The sequence below is a fragment of the Numenius arquata genome, chromosome 1 (genome assembly GCF_964106895.1).
Source record: "Numenius arquata chromosome 1, bNumArq3.hap1.1, whole genome shotgun sequence".
Lineage (NCBI taxonomy): Eukaryota > Metazoa > Chordata > Aves > Charadriiformes > Scolopacidae > Numenius > Numenius arquata.
The window spans coordinates 140,860,831-140,883,260 of NC_133576.1; the positions used below are offsets into that span (position 1 = coordinate 140,860,831).

At 64.2% G+C, this 22,430-nt stretch overlaps 1 protein-coding gene across 1 annotated transcript; it reads right to left on the bottom strand.

The window, feature by feature from the left end:
- Positions 1-182: 182 nt before the first annotated feature.
- Positions 183-16,094, bottom strand: ARRB1 (arrestin beta 1). The gene is made up of 16 exons (XM_074150325.1): positions 15,922-16,094; positions 9,677-9,707; positions 8,868-8,928; positions 8,100-8,144; positions 7,155-7,351; positions 5,782-5,841; positions 5,592-5,659; positions 4,629-4,764; positions 4,455-4,539; positions 4,282-4,354; positions 3,175-3,312; positions 2,857-2,940; positions 2,384-2,407; positions 1,571-1,641; positions 1,199-1,250; positions 183-294 (listed from the first exon to the last, which is right to left on the bottom strand). The coding sequence occupies exons 1-16, from the start codon at positions 16,092-16,094 to the stop codon at positions 183-185; spliced, it is 1,410 nt and encodes a 469-aa protein (XP_074006426.1).
- Positions 16,095-22,430: the final 6,336 nt, after the last annotated feature.

Here is a 22,430-nt window from a genome sequence, read left to right on the forward strand (position 1 = left end):
AATCGCTGTCGCCGTCCATAGGCTCCCGGTACAGGTAGAAACCAAAATTAATAATTATACAAAAGAGAAGAAGCCTAACGCACGGGGGGGGGGTGGGGGGGAAGGTTTCTGGTTTTGGAGGGGGGGGGGGGTTACAGAAGGAGGCGAAGGCTGGGGGGTGGAGGGGGGGGGGAGCTGCTCGCTTATCTGTCGTTGAGCTGCGGGGAGTTTGTCCGCTCCTCCTCATCCTCCTTGTCGTCCTTCATGCCTTTGAGTCGCTGGCGGGCGAAGTCTTCGAAGACGATGTCGTCGTCACTAATGTGTGGGGGGGGGGGGACACACGGAAAAAATGGCTTTATTATTGGTGGGGGGGGGAGGGAGGGACAGGGGGTGGCGAGCCCGGAATTTGGGGGGCACCCACCACAAGGCTGTCCTGACTCCCCCCCCCCCCAACACCCCACGTTATCAACCTGCTTTATCCCAGCAGCTCCGGGGGGGGGGGGGATGGTTTAAACCCCCCCCCCCCTTCCAACATCCCCCTTTTTCACAGCTTTTCCAACATTCGCCCTCTGCCCACCCCCCACCCCACCCCAAAATTTCACCCCCCTTCCCTCCCCCCCCCTCCCCAAAATGCCTCGCTGGTTGCCCAGGGAGTGAACTGAGTAGCCCAGGAGCGATGTGCAGTGGATGAAACTCGCCGTTGCCATCCCCGGGGGGGCAGAGAAAGGGGGGGGTGTGTGTGAAGGGGGGGTTGTCCCCCCCCCCTCTCCTTGGGGACCGCCGCAAAAACCTCCCCCGAAACCCCCTTTCTGTCCCCCCAGCACAAACCGGGGATTCACCCGGGGACACCGTGGGGACGTTACGGGGACACTCCCCACCCCAACCCCCCCCCCCTCAATCCTCTCCCCCCCCCCTCCCCCCCCCCCTCCAAAAAGCACAATCCCGGCGCTTCCTTACTGCGATTTCTCCTGGGTTTTTTTTTTTTTTGGGGGGGGGGCGGGGGGGGGAAAGCCATACAGGGCGATGGGGAGAGAAGAGAGAGGGGCACGGCATGCGTTAGGCGTTAGCGGGTTATTGATGGGGGGGGGGAACGTACACACCATAAAACCTCCATAAAACCTTCATATTCTTACCCAGACCTCCCCCCCCCAACCCTCCCAGCAGCTGGGGGGGGGGATTATTTAAATTTTTTTTTGGGGGGGGGGGTGTTCATCCTTACTTTGTGTCAAGCTCTATCAGATTTGTATCTATGGGCGCTTCGTTCTCTGGAACTGAAGAGAGGGCACAGGGTTAATGTCATCGCAGACACCCCGGGGTGGTGGGGGGGGGGTGATGATCCCCCCCCCCCCAACCAACACTCCCCCCCCCCCCCCCCCCCGAGACGAGGTTTCTATCCCTGGGGGGGGTTTCTCCCCCCCAAAAAAAAACTGGGCGCCACGGGCTTGACGGGAGCTTGAAAAAAATCTCCCGTCGGGCACCGCGCACTGGATGGGGGGAGTGGGATGACCCCCTCTGCCCCCCCCCCCCCCCCCCCAAAAAGGGGCTGCCCCACACTTTGGGGGGGGGGGGTGGGGTGGGGTGGGAAACTCACCGTCCCGATGTGCCGGTTCCTCCTTGGGTTTGGGATGCATCAGGGTGAAGGGCAGCTCCACCGCCACGTCGCTGCGAGAGGCGCCGGGGTAAAGCACGGGGGGGGGGGGGAAATTTTGAAGGGGGGGGGAAATTTTGAGGGAGGGGGGTGGGCAAAGTTGGGGGGGTTAGAACCACATCCCACATTTCAGCTGCCGGGGAGACCCCCCAAATTCGGGCAAACCCCCCCCCCCAAATTATCCTCCATGAAACCTCTTGATGGCTACGGGGCTTCTTGCTTGAGCTTGACCCCGCGGTTTGGGATCAACACACAACTCCCCCCCCCCAGTTTGGGATCAGCACAAAGCCCCCCCCCTCGGCAAAGGGGGGGGGGGGGGGGGGCGCAGCTCGAGGAAAAAAAAAGAAAAAAAATCTGCTTTTTAGCGGCTTAACAGCATCCGGGGAACCCAAATCCCCCGGGTTTAGGCTGAACGTAAAGGGCAGCGGGGAGGGAGGAGGTGCACCGAGTTCCCCAGTGCTCAGCTCAATGTCCCCAGCAGCACCCATGGGACCTGCTCTGGTTTTTTTTGGGCGGGGGGGGGGGCGGAAATGCAGGATTCGCCCCCCACCCCCAGCATCCCCAGTCCCACGACTCATCAGCCCCGTCTCTGCGAGCCGCCTGGCTTCTGGCTTTGGGTTAGAGGGTGACCCCCGAGGGTGGTGGCATCTTGAGGACGATGGGTGGCAGCGGAGGGGACCGAGGGGGTGGGGGGCGGGGGGGGTGCAATGGGGGGGTGGCACGGGGGGCATTTGGGATGGGTGGCACTGGTGTTACCTGGAGGCGAGGTCTCCCAGCAGCCTGGGGTGGGTCAAAGAGGACAACACGTTAGTCACCGCCCCCCCCCTCCAAGGACACGCCACCCCCCACACACACACACACACCTTGTGTCACCCCCCCAAGTCCCTGGGGGGGTGATGGGCCCCACCACGGGAGGGCTGAAAGTGGGGCCCCATCCTGCAAAAGGTGCCGCAGCACAAAGAAGGTGGGGGGGGGAGCGGGGTTGTTGTAAGGCTTAATGACACACACACACACCCCCCCCCCAAGCAATGGCCACGTTGGTGTCCCCAGAAAGGGCCACCTTGCCCAGAGGTGGCCTCTGCCTCAGGTTCTCCATCCCACCCCACCGGGAAGCCCGCAGCATCCCGGGGGACACGCACTGAAGCTGGTCCCAAGCCCAGAGAACAAGGGAAGAGAAGGGGGTGCAGCCCTTGATGGGGGTGGGGGGGTGGTCCCCCCCCAGCACTCACCCTCCTCGGGACACCACCAGCTTCACCTTCACCTTGTAGGAGACGATGATGCCCAAGATCTCCTTGTTGGCTCCATCTCTTAACCTTGGAGGAAGGGGCAAGTGGGCATCAGTGAGGGGATGTCCATGGGGACCAGCCCCCCATGTCCTCCTGAAGGTCCACCCCCCCACCAGGTCTCCTCCACCCCGAGCATCGCTCCTGGAGAAGGAGCTGGATGCCCACCAGGGCTGGGTCCTCCCTCAAGTGCCCCCCCACCGCTGCGGGAGGGAAGAGGAGCCCCAGGGGTGGTCATTGTTGGGGGGGGGGGGGTGTGCTCACAGTGTGCTGGAGGCCAGGTTGGTGTCCTCGTGCTTGAGTTTGCCATCCAGCGCCAGCCCCCGCTTCTCCCGGTTGTTGGCGAGGAAGGGGGTCAAGGTGTAGACTTTGCAGAATGTGGAGCTGGGGGCCACCATGTCGCTGGGGATGACAGTCACCATCAGCCAGAGCTCCAGCTCCTCCCCAGCTCCCACAACCCCATGGACCACCATGGACATCTCCATCCCAGTCCGGAGAACATCTCCATCCCAGCCCCAGCCTAGAGGACATCTCCTTCCCAGGACCAGCCAAAAGGACAACTCCTTCCCAGGACCAGTTTGGAGGACATCTCCATCCCAATCCAGAGAACATCTCCATCCCAGCCCCAGCCAAAAGGACAACTCCTTCCCAGGACCAGTTTGGAGGACATCTCCATCCCAGCCCCAGCCTTGAGGACATCTCCATCCCAACTCCAGCCCCAGCCCAGACATCTCCATCCCAGCCCCAGCCTTGAGGACATCTCCATCCCAATCCAGAGAACATCTCCATCCCAGCCCCAGCCAAAAGGACAACTCCTTCCCAGGACCAGTTTGGAGGACATCTCCATCCCAGCCCCAGCCTTGAGGACATCTCCATCCCAACTCCAGCCCCAGCCCAGACATCTCCATCCCAGCCCCAGCCTTGAGGACATCTCCATCCCAATCCAGAGAACATCTCCATCCCAGCCCCAGCCAAAAGGACAACTCCTTCCCAGGACCAGTTTGGAGGACATCTCCATCCCAGCCCCAGCCTTGAGGACATCTCCATCCCAACTCCAGCCTGGTGAACATCTCCATCCCAGCTCTTGACACAGCAGACATCCCTGCCCCAGCCTGGAGCTCCTCTCTGCCCAGGGGGACGTGGAGGGTGACGTCCCCTGTGGTGCTATCATAAAAGCATGCAAATCCCCACACTTCCAGCAAAATGCCCACAAAAGAAGGGTCTCCATCTCCCCGCTCCTCCCACCAGGACCTCCTCGCCAAACACAACACCCCACTGCTCTGGACGTGCTGCGCTGCGGCAGGAGTCCTCCAAGACTCCTCTGAGGTCCCTGGGGGCCCCTGGTGATGTCCCCGAGCAGCCGGTACTCACTCGGCGTCCTCCACGGCCACCGGGCACTTGTACTGGGCGGTGTTGAAGAGGCAGATGTCGGCGTACTGGCGCACTGGGGCGAGAGATGGAGAGTTGGGGGTCAGGGAAGGTCCCCACGGGGACGGTGACAGCAGCCGGGGTTGGGGGGGGACACACCACGGCCCGCACCTCACCTGAGATTTTGATCTTCTTCACCGTCTTGTTGGTGTTGTTGGTGACGTGGACGTTGACGCTGATGGGTTCTCCGTGGTAGTAGATCTGCAGGGAACAAAGGAGAGAGGACAATGAGGTCCCCGTCCTCACTGGGGTGACCCCCACCGGTGTCCCCTCCCCAGTTGCTCGCTCACCTCCTTGTCCAGGGATGCCTCAAGGTGCAGCGGTTTGTCCGACATGAGGAACTGCCGGGTGGTCTCTGCCATGGGTTGGGGACCCGGTCGCTCCGGCGCATACTGGACCTTACGGATCACCAGACGCACTGAGTTCCTGGCAGGGAGGAGAAGAACCCAGATGTCCAGCCACCTGCAGGCAGCTCTGCCCTCTCTCTTGGCCCATTTTGGGTCAAATCCCTCTTTTCTTCTGGTCTGATGGGTCAGGAGAAGGATGGCGTGGGAGGTCTCAACCTGGGACCCCAGGTAGCCCCATGGCCATGCCAGGATGCCTGTGTGGCCCCACATCATGGCAGGGCTGGGCTCCTTGCCTGCAGCATAGTGGTGGATGTCTCCATCTCAACCCCTAGATCATCTCTCACCCATCCCTACCCTGGAAAGCATCACCATCCCAGCCCCAGCCTGGAGAACATCTCCATCCCAGCCTCGAGGATATCTCCATCCCAACCCCAGCCTGGAGGACATCTCCATCCTAAGCCCAGCCTGGAGGATGTCATCATCTCAGGCCCAGCCTGGAGAACATCTCTGTCCCAGCTCCATCCTGGTGAACTTCATTATCCCAACTCCACGCCCAGCCTTAGACAACATCTCTGTCCAAGCCCCAACCTGGAGAACATCTCCATCCCAACCTCAACCTGGAGAACATCTCTATCCCAGGCCCAGCCCAGGGAACACCTCCGTCCCAGTCCCAGTCTAGAGGACATCTTCATTCCAGGCCCAGCCTGGAGGACATCTCCATCCCACACCCAGCCTGGAGAACATCTCTGTCCCAGCCCCATCCTGGAGGACACCTCCATCCCATCCCCATCTCACCCACTGTGGGTAGCAAACTGGGGTGACCCTTTCCCACTAACGGGTCGCCGCCCCTGCCAGCACCCCGAGGACTCTGCTCCCAACCGGGCTGGATGGATCCTCTCCGCTCACCTCTTGTGGATTTTCTCCTCCAGGTTCTCCGCACAGAAAGCTTTGACCTCGTAGTCCACACCACAGGCCTGGAAACCAGGAGGGGGCAGAGAAGGAGGCAGAGAAACCCCTTTGCACCCTCCCAGGAGGTGACCCCAACCAATGGCCAGGTCACCACCACCCTAGTGGCACATGGATGGGTGGACCTTACCTTCCCCGTGTCCTCAGGACCTGGCTGCAGGGTGACGGAGCAAGGCAGGTTGGGGGGGATCTGAAAGGGAAAAAAGGCGGGGAGGGGGGGGAGGGGGATGGTCAGAAGAAGGGTTGGGACCCCATTTCCTGATGCCTCCAGCATTTCCCCTTCCTGCCCTCCCCGCGGTGGGGGAGGTCAACCCGGAGGAACTTCCTCATTTTCCTAATTGCGTGGCGCTGGATCTCAACCCAAGTTCTGCTCTTGGTTTCCACCCTGGGCTTCCCCAGACCCAAACCCCGGAGGGTTAACGAAAACCCATGGGTTTAGGGGTGGGTTTTTTATGCTAATCTGGGGGATTTGGGGGAATTAAGATTGTTTCGCAGGGGCTCAGGGTTGTTTGGGAGCCTGCGGGGCTCAGCTGGTGGCTCAAGGCTGGAAAATGCCACCAGGTTGTCCCCCCACAGCTCAGGGCATGGACCCCGTGCCTCAGTTTCCCCACTGGTGGCCGCTTTTTGCTCCTGAGTTTTGAGATCCACGAACAAGAGCTTCATCTTGTTCGACATCTTCATCCACAAGCCGGGTGAGGGGACAGTGTCCTCTCAGCACGTCTGCTGGTGACACACAACTGGGAGGAGCGGGTGACACACCAGAAGGCTGGGCCGCCATCCAGTGAGACCTGGACAGGCTGGAGAGCTGGGGGGAGAGGAACCTCATGAAGTTCAACCAGGGCAAGCGCAGGGTGCTGCACCTGGAGAGGAATAACCCCATGGACCAGGACAGGTTGAGGGTGACCTGCTGGAGAGCAGCTCTGTGGAAAAAGACCTAGGAGTCCTGGTGGGCAGCAAGTTGCCCACAAGCCACCAACGTGCCCTGGTGGCCAAGAAGGCCAACGGTCTCCTGGGGGACATCAAGAAGAGCGTGGCCAGCAGGTGGAGGAAGGTCATCCTCCCCCTCTGCTCTGCCCTGGTGAGGCCACAGCTGGAGCACTGGGACCAGTTCAAGAAGGAGAAGGATGGGAAATTCCATCTCAACTTGAGGAGGAACTTCTTTCCTGTGAGGGTGGCAGAGCCCTGGAAGAGGCTGCCCAGAGAGGTGGTGGAGTCTCCTTCTCTGGAGACATTCAAACCCCCCTGGACATGTTCCTGTCCAACCTGCTCTGGGTGACCCTTCTCTGGCAGGGGGTGGGACTGGGTGGTCTCCAGAGGTCCCTGCCAACCCCCACCATTCTATGATTCTGTGATCTTCATCACACCCAACCTCACCAACCTCACCCCGCATCTCACCCCAACCATGACCCTACGGGGCCAGAAGGGACCCTGATGTCCCCAGGGGTGGGGTCACCGTCCCCTCCAGCAGCAAGGGAAGAGCAGTGTCACCCGCTGTCACCCTACCTCGAAGGTGAAGGGGTAGGCATGCTCTCCCAGCTTCTTGATGAGCCGCTCCTGCAGCCGCGTCAGGGGCTTCTTCTCCTCAGGGACCGGGGGGAAGGCCTGGGCGTTGGCCACGAAGAGGTCCTTGCGGAAAGTCAACCCCAGCACGTCCAGGTCCTCGCGGCCGTAGCGGAAGGCGCAGGTCAACGTCACGAAGACTGGGGAGGGTGACAAGGGGTGGAGGTTGGTGGCAAGGTGGCATCATGGTGTGGTGGCATCATGGCTTTGTGGTATCATGGCATGGTGACATCATAGAATCATAGAATGGTTAGAGTTGGAAGGGACCTTAAAGATCATCAAGTTCCAACCCCCCTGCTGTGGGCAGGGACACCTCCCACTAGGGCAGGTTGCTCATGGTATGGTGATATCATGGCATGGTGGTATTGTGGCTTGATGGTATCATTGCATGGTGGCATCATGGCGTGGTGGCATCATGGCATGGTGGCATCATGGCATTGTGTTATCATGGTGTGGTGGCATCATGGCATGATGGTATCATGGCATGGTGGCACAATGGCATGGTGGCATCACAGCATGGTGGCATCATGGTGTGGTGGCATGATGGCATCATGGTGTGGTGGCACCATGGCATGATGGCATCATGGTGTGGTGACATGATGGCATCGTGGTGTGGTGGCACCATGGCATGATGGCATCACAGCTTATCCTGGTCCCAGGAAGCGGTGGTGGCCCCCAGGAGGTGCCATGGTGAGGAGATGACGACACAGCCCAGGGATAAGCCAGATGCACCTTGGGGCACCCATTGCAGGACCCCCATCCCCAGGGGGGGCTGGAAAATGTCACTCGGGGGCCCAGAGATGCCACCACCGGGGCAAGACCATGCAGGGACACCAGCTGTGGGCTGCCACCTCCATGTCCCCAGGGACCCCCGCAGGGAGCCGTTACCTTTTCTCTCCTTGAGGTACTCGGGATCCACCAGCACCACTCCGTCTGCAAGGGAACACCGCAGGGTGAGGGGACACGGCAGGGACAGGGAGGGGACACGGCAGGGTTGGCGGGGGGCACACACACTGGCAGGATGGGGGGGGGCCACACTGGTGAGGTCAGGAGGACACGCCAACAGGGTCAGGGGGGGACACTAGGAGGGTTAAGGGGATGTGGCAGCACTGGGGGGAAATGCCAGCAGAGTTGGGGGGGGGGACACAAACCAGCACGTTTAGGGCGGGGGGGGGGGGGGACGACACTGGCAGGGTTAAGGGGGGACATGCCAGCGGGGTGAAGGGGATGTGGCAGCAGGGCTGGGGGGACAACCAGCCGCCTGTCACCAAAAACGGATCTATCTCATTAATTATATATATTTTTAAAGCCTTTTCTCTGCAGGATTGGGGGTGGGGGGTCGGGGGGGGTTGGGTTCTACCTCCCAGGGGGGGTAATTAATCCGTGGAAGCCGCAGGCTCCTTAAATGAGGAATAAAATGCAAATATCGGTCAAAACGGGCCGTTTTCTGTCCCCTCTGGCGCGGGGGCTTCTCCAGCGGCCGTCCCCTAGGGATGCCAGCGGATGGGGACATCCCCGGAGCATCCCCCGGGGGGGGGGGGGGGGAGCCTGCTCCCCAAAACCTCTTCCTCCCCCTCACGCTGGCTCAAGACACCCCAACCCATGTCTGTGTCCCCCCCCCAGAATTGTGGTGTTCCCCCCCCCGGCCCCACGTACCCACGGGGTCCACCACGTCGATGTGGTCCACGAAGTCCCTCTTCCCCAGGTAGACGGTGAGCTGTGGGGAGGGACAGGGTGGGGGGGGTCAGGGACACCCAGAGCCACCCCCCCCAGCATGTTCCCAGGGCATGATCTGGGAAGAGGGAAGGGGGTGTCCTGGGGTGCCCCCCCCCAACCCCGTCACCACCCGTGGTCCCCACCTGCCACCCCATCCCTGTGGATGCTGGTGGTACCCATGGCCCCAGGCAAAGCCTGGAACACCCCCCCCCCCCCCGCCCCCCCCGAGATGTCCCCAGACCTGGCATCTGGGGGACATTTGGGTCCAGGCCAAGCCCCAGATGGCACCCCATGGGCTTGTCCCCATGGGCTTGTCCCCCTGAGCCCCGTGGCGTCACATCTCCCCATGGGGGAAACTGAGGCACGGGGAGCAGGGGCATCACCCCAAGGGTGGGCAGGAGCATCCTCCCCGGGGGGGGGATGCTGGGCATGATGGATTGAGATGGGGGGCAGGGGGAGGGACACCAGTTCCAAACTGGGATGGTCCCCAGGTCACCATCTCGGTGTCCCTGGCACCAAATCAGCCCCCCCCAGCCCTGCCGTGCCTCAGTTTCTCCCCCCCCCCCGACGTGGCAGCTTGCAGGGCATCTTTGGGGTCTGGATAAGAGTCCGTGTGTGTCCCCCCTGCCCCAGGGTTGTGCTCGTGGGATTTTTGGAGCGGGGGGGGGGGGTCACCCCAAGAAGAACCGGGTCCCCCCTACTTCCCCCCTCCCCCCCCCCCCCGCATCTCCCCAGGGACCCCCACTTACCTTCCCGTTGGGGCTGGCTTTCTTAAACACCCTGTAAAAGAGCAAAAGGGGGGGGTGGGGGGGGTGGGAATTAGTGGCTGGGGGCACCCATGGGTGCTGTCGGATGCGTTTGCCCCACGCCAGGGTGGCTCTGGGGGGGGCGATGGGACCTGACCCCATAGGGCACGGGACCCACAGCGCCCAGCCCCATACAGTGCGGGGGGGGGGCACAGACTGACGGTACCTGACCCTATATACCATGGAGGGGGGGCACAGAGACCCTATTCCCCACCCCATACGGCACTGGGGGGCATGGATATACCACCCCCGACCCTATATACCATTGGGGGGGGGCACAGAGACCCTAATCCCCTCCCCATATGGCACTGGGGGGCACAGATATACCACCCCTGACCCTATATACCATGGAGGGGGGGCACAGAGACCCTAATCCCCTCCCCATATGGCACTGGGGGGCACAGATATACCACCCCTGACCCTATATACCATGGAGGGGGGGCACAGAGACCCTAATCCCCTCCCCATATGGCACTGGTGGGCACGGATATACCACCCCTGACCCTATATACCATGGAGGGGGGGCACAGAGACCCTAATCCCCTCCCCATATGGCACTGGGGGGCACGGATATACCACCCCTGACCCTATATACCATTGGGGGGGCACAGAGACCCTAATCCCCTCCCCATATGGCACTGGGGGGCACGGATATACCACCCCTGACCCTATATACCATGGAGGGGGGGCACAGAGACCCTGTCCCTGTCCCCATATGGCACTGGGGGGGGACACGGACACCCCACCCCTGACCCATGAAGCAGCCCCAGCACTGTGCAAGGTTCCGTGCAAAAGTTCCGTGCAAGATGCCGTGCAAGGTGTCACAGCAGGTGCCGTGCAAGGTGCCACACCAGGTTCCGTGCAAAGTGCCGTGCAAGGTGTCACAGCAGGTGCCGTGCAAGGTGCCGTGCAAGGTTCTGCACAAGGTGCCACACAAGGTTCCGTGCAAGGTGTCACAGCAGGTGCCGTGCAAGGTGCAATGCAAGATGCACCTGCCGTGCAAAGTGCCGTGCAAGGTGCTGTGCAAAGTTGCTGCCGTGCAAGGTGCCGTGCAACACGCAACGCCAGGCGCCGTACAAGGTGTCATACAAAGTTCCGTGCAAAGTGCCGTGCAAAGTGCTACACAAAGGCCCTGCCATGCAAAGTGCCGTGCAACGTGCAATGTAAGATGCCGTGCAAGGTGCCACACCAGGTTCCACGCAAGGTGCCGTGCAAGGTGCCACACAAAGGCCCTGTCACGCAAGGTGCCGTGCAAGGTTCCGTGCAAGGTGCTGTGCAAGGTGCTGTGCTGTGTGAAGCCAGGCTTTCTGCAGGCCAGGGACCAGCATGGCAGAGGGGCAGCCCCTGGCACATTGTACAGCACCCCCCCCCAGCACACCGTACAGCCCCCCCAGAACCCCCCCCCCAGCACTTTGTACAGCCCCCCCACCACACCATACAGCCCCCCTGGGACACTGTACAACCTCCCCCCCCCCCCCCCCCCAGCCCCGGCACAGGCAGGGAGAAGGCAGGGACAGGCAGGAGAAGGCAGGGAAAGGCAGGAGAACGCAGGGACGGGCAGGGAGAAGGCAGGGATGGGCAAGGACAGGCGGGGAGAAGGCAGGGAGAGGCAGGGATGGGCAGGGGCAGGCAGGAACAGGCAGGGAGAAGGCAGGAACCGGCAGGGACGGGCAGGGAGAAGGCAGGGATGGGCAGGGACAGGCAGGAGAAGGCAGGGAGAGGCAGGGATGGGCAGGGTCAGGCAGGAACAGGCAGGGAGAAGGCAGGAACAGGCAGGGACGGGCAGGAAGAAGGCAGGGAGAAGGCAGGGATGGGCAGAGACAGGCAGGAGAAGGCAGGGAGAGGCAGGGATGGGCAGAAGAAGGCAGGGATGGGCAGGAGAAGGCAGGGAAAGGCAGGAGAACGCAGGGACAGGCAGGGAGAAGGCAGAGATGGGCACGGAGAAGGCAGGGAGAGGCACGGATGGGCAGAAGAAGGCAGGGAAAGGCAGGAGAATGCAGGGACAGGTAGGGAGAAGACAGGGATGGGCAGGGACAGGCAGGGAGAAGGCAGGGATGGGCAGGAAGAAGACAGGGATGGGCAGGGACAGGCGGGGAGAAGGCAGGGATGGGCAGGGAGAAGGCAGGGATGGGCAGGGATGGGCAGGGAGAAGGCAGGGAGAAGGCAGGGATGGGCAGGGAGAAGGCAGGGAGAAGGCAGGGGCGGGCAGGAACAGGCAGGGCTCAGCGCCTGCCCTGGCATGAAGCCACCCCTAATGGGTTTCTCCTCGGATAATCCCTCCTCGCCTTTAAATTCCATTAAAACCATCCGGGCAGATTAGCGACAGCCGGTCGGGACTGGGAAAAAACCCAATTCCCAAGGGCGGCTGCCGAAATCCCCGGCGAGGGGGAGTATGGGGGGGGGGGTGTCTCCCGGGGGCTCTGCCAGGACGGACCCTCGCCCCACAGCCGAGGGGAGCTGCCTGCACCCCCCAGGGAAGGAAAGCAGAGCCAGGTCCAACACGCGGTGGACGTGGATCAGCGTCCCTCTGTCCCCACATCCCTGTGTCCCCCCATCTCTGCATTCCATGTCCCCGTATCCCTGTGCCCCTGCATCCCTCCGTCCCCGCATCCCCACAGTTCTGCACCCTGTGTCCCCATATCCCTGTGCCCCTGCATCCCTCCGTCCCCGCATCCCTCTGTCCCTGCATGTCTGCACCCTGTGTCCCCATATCCCTGTGCCCCTGCATCCCTCTGTCCCTGCATCCCTCTGTCCCCGCATCCCTCTGTCCCCGCATCCCTCTGTCCCTGCATGTCTGCACCCTGTGTCCCCATATCCCTGTGCCCCTGCATCACTCTGTCCCTGCATCCCTCTGTCCCCGCATCCCTCTGTCCCCATGTCCCTGTATCCCTACATCCCCACATCTCTGCACCCTTGTCCCTGCATCCCTCTGTCCCCGTGTCCCTCTGTCCCTGCATCCCTCTGTCCCCCTGTCCCTGCACCTCTGCCTCCCAGTGTCCCCTGCATCCCAGTGTCCCCATGCCCCTGCCTCCCTGTGTCCTCACATCCCTGCATCCCTGTGTCTCTGCATCCTTGTGTCCCTACATACTCGCGTCCCTCCTTCATCCCTGCGTACCCACATCTCTGCACCCTTGTCCCTGCATCCCTGTGTCCCCATGTCCCTGCATCTCTGCATCCTTGTGTCCCCCCATCTCTGCACTCCGTGTCCTCACATCCCTGTGTCCCTGCATTCCTGTGTCCCCACATCCCTGTGTCCCCGCATCCCTGCACCCTTGTCCCCTCATCCCCGCATCTCTGCACCCTGTGTCCCCATATCCCTGTGCCCCTGCACCCCTCTGTCCCCACATCCTTCTGTCCCTGTGTCACTCTGTCCCTGCATCCTTGTGTCCCTATGTCCCCATGTCCCTGTAGCCCTACATCCCCATATCTCTGCACCCTTGTCCTCGCATCTGTGTCCCTGTCCCTGCATCCCTGCATCCCCACATCTGTGTCCCCGCATCCCTCTGTCCCTGCATCCCTGTGTCCCCGCATCTCTGCATCCTTGTGTCCCCACATCCCTCTGTCCCTGCATCCCTGTGTCCCCACAGCTCTACATCCCTGTGTCCCCGCATCCCTCTGTCCCCGCATCCCTCTGTCCCCGCATCCCTCTGTCCCCGCATCTCTGTATCCCTGTGTCCCCGCATCCCTCTGTCCCTGCATCCCTGTGTCCCCGCATCCCTGTGTCCCCGCATCTCTGTATCCCTGTGTCCCCACATCCCTCTGTCCCTGCATCTCTGCATCCCTGTGTCCCCGCATCTCTGCATCCCTGTGTCCCCGCATCCTTGCATCCCTGTGTCCCTACATCTCTACATCCACGTCCCAGCACTCCCGTGTCCCCATGTCCCTACATCCCACCCCTCGGGAGCCGCGGGACCCAGCCTGGACGAGCTCTGGCCGGGAACCGCAGCAGGATCAGGCCCGGCCGAGGGACCGGGAGGGACCGGGAGGGACCAGGGGGGGACCAGGGAGGGGGGAAGGACCATCCCATCCTGGGACACTTATTCCCTCGCCCCCAGACGAGCCCCAGGAGACGGAGAGGGGCTGTTGATAAATCCTCTGCCAGGCACATAAACACTGGGAGGGGACACACACACACACACACAACTCCGCAGCCTGTCGTCCCCAAGCCACCGGGAACGTCGGGAAGAGCGGGAACATCCCGGGCGGCTTCTCCTCTGCTGGGGGGACACGGAAAAATTGAGTTTTCCCAGCTGAGATGGGAAGATGAGGGTTTTTTTTTTCCAGAGGCGGGATGCTCGGCGCCAGGCTTTGCCGGCACGGCGGTCCCCGGGGGTGCAGGGCGAGGGCCGGCGCGAGAAAAGCCGTCATTAACGGGAAAGCTGCTGAGGATTAATTAATTAGGGGGGGGGGGGTGTGGGGGGGGTGGAGGGAAGAGCGGAGAATATAAAGGGCTGATCAAGGAAGGGCCCAGCGCCGTTATTCAGCATTTCCCCCCCCCTCCCCACAATTAATTAATTAATTAATTAATTTAAGGGCAAGGGATGAGAGGAGCACCCAGCCTCGCCAACCGGGGGGGGGGGGGGGTGGAGCGGGGCGATGCCACCCCCCCCAAATCTCCCCCCCACCACCACCCCCCACCACCCCTGAGAGCCCGCAGCAATTAACAGGGGGATTTGTCTGGGTAATTAATGAGGCGTAACGTCAAAGCAGGGTGGGGGGGTGTCCTCTGCCAGCCTGTCACCCTGCGTCCGTCCCGTGTCCCCCCCCCCCCCCGCCCCAGCCCCCACCAGGGGACACCCACGGGGATGTTTTGAGGTGCCGGATCCTGACCCCAAAGTGGGCTCAGCGGGTCCCCTGCCAGGACCAACCCCCCCCCCCCCGGGGAAGGTGGTGGCGGTGGCGGGGGGGGCGGGTGGCGATTCTTCCTGCCCATCCCTCGTTAACACAAATGAAGCCGCTAATGAACACCCCCCCCCCCCCCGCCCCCGGCGAAGGCGAGATCGATGGCGGACGCTGCACAAGTGCCCGAGCAGGAAACAATTATTCACCCGCCCGCCCTGGCCCCACGCCATGGGGCAGGAACCCCACAGAACCCTAGGTTGTGGGGGCAGGAGCCTGGGGGGGCCCCACGTCGCGGATGCGGGAGCCCCACAAGAGCCTCAGACCCACACAACCCCATGCTATGGGGGCAGGAGCCCCACACAGCCCAAGACCCACATGGCCCCACGCCATGGGTGCAGGAGCCCCATAGAGCCCCACGCTATGGATGCCGGAGCCCCACACAGCCCCACACTATGGGTGCAGAGCCCAAGACCCACATGGCCCCATGCTGTGGGGTACAGGAGGCCAGCCTGGCCCCACACCATGGGTGCAGGAGCCCCATAGAGCCCCACACTATGGATGCCGGAGCCCCACACAGCCCCACACTATGGGTGCAGAGCCCAAGACCCACATGGCCCCATGCTGTGGGGCACAGGAGGCCAGCCTGGCCCCACACCATGGGTGCAGGAGCCCCATAGAGCCCCACACTATGGATGCCGGAGCCCCACACAGCCCCACACTATGGGTGCAGAGCCCAAGACCCACATGGCCCCATGCTGTGGGGTACAGGAGGCCAGCCTGGCCCCACACCATGGGTGCAGGAGCCCCACACAGACCAAGACCCACATGGCCCCATGCTATGGGTGCAGGAACCCCACACAACCCTATGTTATGGGTGCAGGAGCCCCATAGAGCCCCACACCATGGGTGTAGGAGCCTCACAGAGCCCCACATCGTGGGGCTGCCCCCCAAAGACCTTCACCGATGCCCATCCCTCCAACCATCTCCATCCCAAAGCTCCTGCGGGAGCGGGGCAGGGACACCTGGGGACACGGTGGCCTCGCGACGCCGGGGGGTGGCAGAGTGGGGGGGACGCCCTCACCCCTCGCCGCTGCTGGATCCGGAGGGAGGGAGGGAAGGAGGAAGCGCGGAACCTTCCCTCCCCCTCCAGCCCTTCCTGGTGTCGAAAGGCTGGAGGCAGGAAGCCACCGCCACCACCGCTGCCCATCGGTCATTTCCAACCCTGGGGGGGAGGTGGGGGGGGTGGAGGGGGGGGCCACACCATGGGCTGGTAGCCCCGCTGTCCCCCGAGCCCCCTGTCACACCGCCACAAGGCTCCCTGCCTCGGTATACCCTCCATCCGCTACCTTAATGAGCTCGTTAGCCACGGGGCCGGGGCTAACGATGGCTTTATTCGCTGGCTGATAATTGAGTGGGTCTCCGTTTGATCTCTGCGTTGGGCAGATTTACCAGGATTTGAGTCGTCGTCCCCCCCCCCCAGGGACTCGGAGCGGGGGCTGACGGGGGCCACCGCGGCCATCGATCGCCTTTGAACTCGGGGCAGGGAGGAGGAGCTGGGGTTTGGTTGTTTTTTTTTTCCACGCTAATGGGGCCGGCGGGCAGATCTAATTAGCCAGCGCCTCGTTAGGAGGGGACCTCCGGGGGATAAGGGAGCCGCCAGCAACCACATCACACGCTCCGGCATCACCCCGCCGTGGCCGGTGGCTCCGTGCCAGCCGTGCCGGGATGAGCCAGCAGCACCACGCCAGGCCATCCCAAAGCAGGAGCATCCCAAGGGCCGAAGGCTGCATCCCTGCATCCCTATTGCATCCCACATCCCCGCTGCATCCCACATCCCCGCTGCATCCCTGCATCCCCATTGCATCCCTCCATCCCGCATCCCCATTGCATCTCATCCCCACTGCATCCCTGCATCCCGCGTCTCCACTGCATCCCGCATCTCCACTGCATCCCCGTTGCATCCCTGCATCCCCACTGCATCCCTGAATCCCGCATTCCCATTGCATTCCTACATCCCGCATCACCGCTGCATCCCTCATCCCCATTGCACCTCCATTGCATCCCGCATCCCCGCTCCATCCCTGCATCCAGCATCCCTGCTGCATCCCTCCATTGCATCCCTGCATCCCTCTTCCCCACTGCATTCCTGCATCCAGCATCCCTGCTGCATCCCTCAGCCCCGCTGCATCCCTGTATCCCCATTGCATCCTTGCATCCCAGCTCCATCCCAGCATCCCAGTTCCATCCTTGCATCCTGCATCCCTACTGCATCCCTCATCCCCGCTGCATCCCTGTATCCCCATTGCATCCTTGCATCCCAGCTCCATCCCAGCATCCCAGTTCCATCCTTGCATCCTGCATCCCTACTGCATCCCAGCTGTGTCCCGGCTGCCTCCTGGCATCCCCTGCCAGGCTCAGCGGCAGCATCCCCCGGCCGGGTCGGAGCTTCGCCGGTTGCCTTGGCACGGAAACACCTTGGCTGCGGGATCCGGGATGTGTCTGGATCCTGCTGTTATTCCCAGAGTTTGTTCTCCAAACAACATGCAGGAAACAGGAGTCTCCCCTCACTCCCCGCCTCCCCCCCCGACCCCGGGGGCCACCACCTTCCAGGGCTCCCTCTCTTCCCAGCGGAGGATCCCTGTCCCGCTCCCCAGTCCCTCCGGCCTCATCCCAAGGGATGCAGGGGATGCCGGGACCACAAAGCACCCCTGGGGACCGGTAGGATGCTGCAGAGGGGCAGGATGGGACCCGAGGGGGGGGTGCAGGGGTGGGGGGGGGCCAGTGCCAGCTGAGATGGGGGCTCTTCCGTGCTGGGACCACCACGGTGCTCCCCCAGCTCCAGTTTCTTACTGGGAGACCACCTTCCATCCATGGGCCACCAGCCGAGTATCCCACTGGCCCCCAGAGGTGCCGGGGGGGGGGGGGGGAGACGACACACATAAATTGGCGGGGGGGGGGAGGGTGATGGATGTTTTTGGAGCCCCCCCAGCAGCCCACCGAACGCGGGGATGGCTCCTCACCCTGCAGGGGAGCATCCAGGGCCACACCGGGGGTGGGGGGACCCCAAACTATGTGACACCCAGGCCGGTGGGTGGCAGAGGTGGACTGGTGACCCCCCCCCCCCCCCAAGAAAAGTGGGGTGGCCCCACACTGGCACCAGCGGAATCAGCAGAAATGATGCTTTTGGGGTACCCGACAGTCAGCTCCTGCGGCCAAACACCCCCCAACCCCTCTCTGGTGGCTTCGGGATGAATCCAAGAGGATTTGGGGCTGGAAGGGATATGGCGGGGGATGGGGGGGGGGGGGGGATTTGTCAGCCTAATTTCCCCCCCCCCCCCCCGCCTCCCCGGCTCTCTCTGTACGTGCTGCGTGGGCAGGGAGAAGATCAGCTCCTGCCTCTGCTGCCTGCACACCGTGGCTGCCAGCCTATGGGCTCGCCCATGCCCCCCCCCACCCCACCCCCGGGACACCCAAAAATCTCCCTCGGGGGTGGGGGACCCCAAAAGTGGGGGTTTCCCCCCTTCGCCATCCCCCCAACTCTGGCCTGCTCCAGGGGGTTCAAAGCACCGGTTCGCGAGAATTAGGGATGCTGAGCTGGGGGGATGCAGGTACGGTGGGGGTGGCAGCACCCAGGAAGCCCCCCTGCCATTAACACACCCCCCCCCTCAATGTTGGGGGGCCCCCAAATCCCATCCTGTCACCCCAAAACACCACGTTGTTTCTGGAAGGTTCTCCCAAAGCAGGGACGGACCCCCACACCCTCCTCTCCTGCCATGGGGCACGACGGTGGCATCGGCTGCACCAGAGCCCCCCAGCCCCAAAAATGGTGGGGGGGGTCAAGGGGAGAGCAACCCCCCCCCCCCCACCTTCCCACCTGCCTGATGGTGTTGGGGGGCGAGCGGGAGCACCCCTAAGTACCTGGGCCTAATTAATGAATGATGGGGAGCATCAACCCCTTGGTCACCCCCCACAGTTGGGGAGGGGGTGTCATAAGAGACACCCCCAGCCCCCCCATGCACGGACCTGGGGGGGGGTCACCGGGCTCCCCAAATCCCAGGGTGGGGACCTCAGCGGGTCCATGGGTTTGCCACAATTCACCGCACCCCTGGGAAACGCCGGGCAGATTGGGGGGTGGGAGAGGTTCCCAAGTTGGGGGGGGTCCCCCATCCCCTGGGTCCCCCATCCCCAAGGTCCCCGGGGCCGGGGAGGGGGGACAGCCATGGGGGTGACTCCCCTGGGAGCAGAGCGTCGCGCGATGTCATGGTCCCCACAGCCTCCAGGCCCAGCACATGCTCTCTGCCACCACCACCCCCCCGCCGACCGCCGCAGGGGGGGGCCAGGGCCTGGCTCCCCAGGGTCACTCCAGGCCCCCACCCCAACCACCAGTGGGAAGAGATGGGGGTGACACCCCCTCCCACCCCAAAAAAAACCCATCCAGGCCCTGAATCGGGTGGGAAGAGAGGATAACGCCACCGGCACTGTGCTCAGACCCACGGCGGGGCTTAGGGGGCAGGCAGGGGATGCAGGCAGGGGTGAGGGCAGGGGGGCAGGCAGGGGGGCAGACATGGGTGCAGGCAGAAGGGCAGGAAGGGCTGCAGGCAGGATGCAGGCAGGGGTGTGGGCAGGGGCAGGCAGGGGATGCAGGCAGGGGACAGGCAGGGGACAGGCAGGGGATGCAGGCAGGGGACAGGCAGGGGATGCAGGCAGGGGATGAAGGCAGGAGGGCAGGCAGGGGGACAGGCAGGGGATGCAGGCAGGGGGACAGGCAGGGGGACAGGCAGGGGGTGCAGGCAGGAGGGCAGAAAGGGCTGCGGGCAGGGGATGCAGGCAGGGATGTGGGCAGGGTTGCAGGCAGGGGATGAAGGCAGGTGAGGGCAGGGGGGCAAGCAGGGGATGCAGGCAGGGGGCAGGCGGGGTGAGGGCAGGATGCAGGCAGTGGTGTGGGCAGGGGCAGGCAGGGAGCAGACAGGGGTGAGGGCAGGGATGAGGGCAGCATGCAGGCAGGGTGTGGGCAGGGGGCAATCAGGAGATGAAGGCAGGGGGCAGGCAGGGAGCAGGCAGGGGTGAGGGCAGGGGGACAGGCAGGCAGGCAACGTGTGCAGGCAGGGTGTGCAGGCAGGATGCAGACACGGGTGTGGGCAGGGGGCAGGCAGGGAGGCAGGCAAGGTGCAGGCAGGGAGCAGGCAGGGGTGAGGGTAGGATGCAGGCAGGGGTGTGGGCAGGATGCAGGCAGGGGTGAGGGCAGGATGCAGGCAGGGGTGTGGGCAGGGGCAGGCAGGGGTGTGGGCAGGGAGCAGGCAGGGATGAGGGCAGGATGCAGGCAGGGGTGTGGGCAGGGGCAGGCAGAGGTGAGGGCAGGATGCAGGCAGGGGTGTGGGCAGGGGCAGGCAGGGGTGTGGGCAGGGGCAGGCAGAGGTGAGGGCAGGATGCAGGCAGGGGTGTGGGCAGGGGCAGGCAGGGGTGAGGGTAGGATTCAGGCAGGGGTGCAGGCAGGATGCAGGCAGGGGGGCAATCAGGAGATGAAGGCAGGGGGCAGGCAGGGAGCAGGCAGGGGTGAGGGCAGGATGCAGGCAGGGGTGAGGGCAGGGGGGCAATCAGGAGGTGAAGGCAGGGGGCAGGCAGGGAGCAGGCAGGGGTGAGGGCAGGATGCAGGCAGGGGTGAGGGCAGGGGGGCAATCAGGAGATGAAGGCAGGGCAGGCAGGGAGCAGGCAGGGGTGAGGGCAGGATGCAGACATGGGTGTGGGCAGGGAGGCAGTCAAGGTGCAGGCAGGGGTGAGGGCAGGGGGCAGGAAGGGTGTGGGCAGGGGGGGCAGGCAAGGTGTAGGCAGGGGGACAGGCAGGGGGGGGCAGGCAAGGTGTCGGCAGGGGGGCAGGCAAGGTGTCGGCAGGGGGACAGGCAGGGGGGGGCAGGCAAGGTGTAGGCAGGGGGGCAGGACCCCAACAACACCCCCCCCGTCCCCCTGGACCCCACTGGCCTCAAGCCACCTCCCTCGGCCTGGCTGCAAACCTGCACCCCAACACCCAGGGGACCCCGGTGGCCACCCAGGGGGACCCCCCCCCCCGACATCCCCGAGCAGCGGTGGCCCCCCCCGGGGGTGGGGGGGGGGGAGAGCAGCCCCGGGGGGCTCGGTGCAGGCAGCAGGCAGGCAGCGCCGACACGGGCAGCGGAGGCGTTCCGGGATCCCCCCCCCCCCCCGCCCCCTTCCCCGCCACCTCCTTCCTCCCTCCGCCATCCCCGGGGCTGCCACCCCGGGGGTGTCCCCGGTGTCCCTGTGTCGTCCCATCCCCCCCTCCCCCCCCCCCCCCCCAAAATAAAACCCCACTTACCGGGTGCCTTTGTCTCCCATGGCCCCGCCGTTCCTCCGGGAAGCTCAACCGGGAAGCGCCGGGCGGGCTTGGAAAATTACTGGCTGGATGGCGGAGGGGAGAGGCGGCGGCGGCGGCGGCGGCGGGGCGGGCACTGGGCTCGGTTACGGCCCGGTAGGGTTCGATATGGCCCGGTAAAGCTCCGTAGGGCTCCCTACGGTCCGCTCCGGTAAGGCAACGGACCGGCTGGGTAGGACCCGGTAATGCACGGAACGGTTCGGTGCGGGTCGGTAAGGTCCGGTATGGCCCCGGTAGGGCTCGGTATGGCCCGGTGAAGCTCCGTAGGGCTGGGTACGGTAAGGTTGGGTACGGCCCGGTAATGCAGGAAGCTGTCCGGTAGGGGGGTCGTTAGGGTGCGGTGGGGGGTCGTTAGGATGCGGTGGGGTTCGGTCCGGTCCGGTATGGCCCCGTTAGGGCTCGGTATGGCCCGGTGAAGCTCCGTAGGGCTGGGTACGGTAAGGTTGGGTACGGCCCGGTAATGCAGGAAACGGTCCGGTAATGCAGGAAGCGATCCGGTAGGGGGGTCGTTAGGATGCGGTGGGGGTCGGTCCGGTCCGGTATGGCCCCGTTAGGGCTCGTCTCGGCCCGTCTGGGCTCCGGTACGGGCGCTGCCGAGCGCAGCCCCGCGGCGCCGCCGCCGCCGCCTCCGCCCGCCCCCGAGCGGCCCCGGGAAGGCGGGGGGGGGGGGGGCGGTGGCAGGAGCGGGGCCACACGCGGGGGGGGGGGGGGGGACGACGGGGGGGGGGACGACGACAAGGGGGGGGGGGCGGACCGGGGGACGGACCGGGGGACCGGGGAGGGGGGTGGGGGGGGTGTGGGGGGGGGTGTGTGTGTGTATGTGTGGTGCGCCCCCCCGTGCATGCACGCGCAGATGCACGCGGGGAGGGAGGTGCCCCCCCCCCCCCCCCCCCGCCGTACATACATGTGAACATACATGTGTGGGCACACACACACACACACACACACACACAGAGGTGCCCCCACCACCACCACCACCCCCCCACCCGGGAGCGCACACACACGGGCACACCCGCCCCCCCCCCCCCGCCCCCCCCCCGATGCGCACGCGAACACGCACGTGTGCACACCCGCCACGTGCGCACACGCCTCGTGCGCACAGCCCCCCCGTGTGCACACGCAACCCATGTGCACACACACCCCCATGCGCACGCACCCCTCGTGCACGCGAACGCACACGTGTGCACGCCCCCCTGTGCGCACACACACCCATGTGCACACGAACACACGTGTGCGCACACACCCCATGTGCGCACACACCTCGTGCACGCAGCCCCCCCGTGTGCACACACATCCATGTGCACACGAACACACGTGTGCACACACCCCATGTGCGCACACACCTCGTGCACGCAGCCCCCCCGTGTGCACACACACCCATGTGCACACGAGCACACGTGTGCACACACACCTCATGCACGCAGCCCCCCCGTGTGCACACACACCCATGTGCACACGAACACACGTGTG

Coding starts and splice junctions, on each gene's coding strand:
- ARRB1 (XM_074150325.1), bottom strand. CDS start 16,094: ATGGCCGCGGTGGCCCCCGTCAGCCCCCGCTCCGAGTCCCTGGGGGGG. Junction 4,540..4,628: donor AGGCATCCCTGGACAAGGAG/GTGAGCGAGCAA, acceptor TGTTCCCTGCAG/ATCTACTACCACGGAGAACC. Junction 3,313..4,281: donor GTGGCCGTGGAGGACGCCGA/GTGAGTACCGGC, acceptor TGTCATCCCCAG/CGACATGGTGGCCCCCAGCT.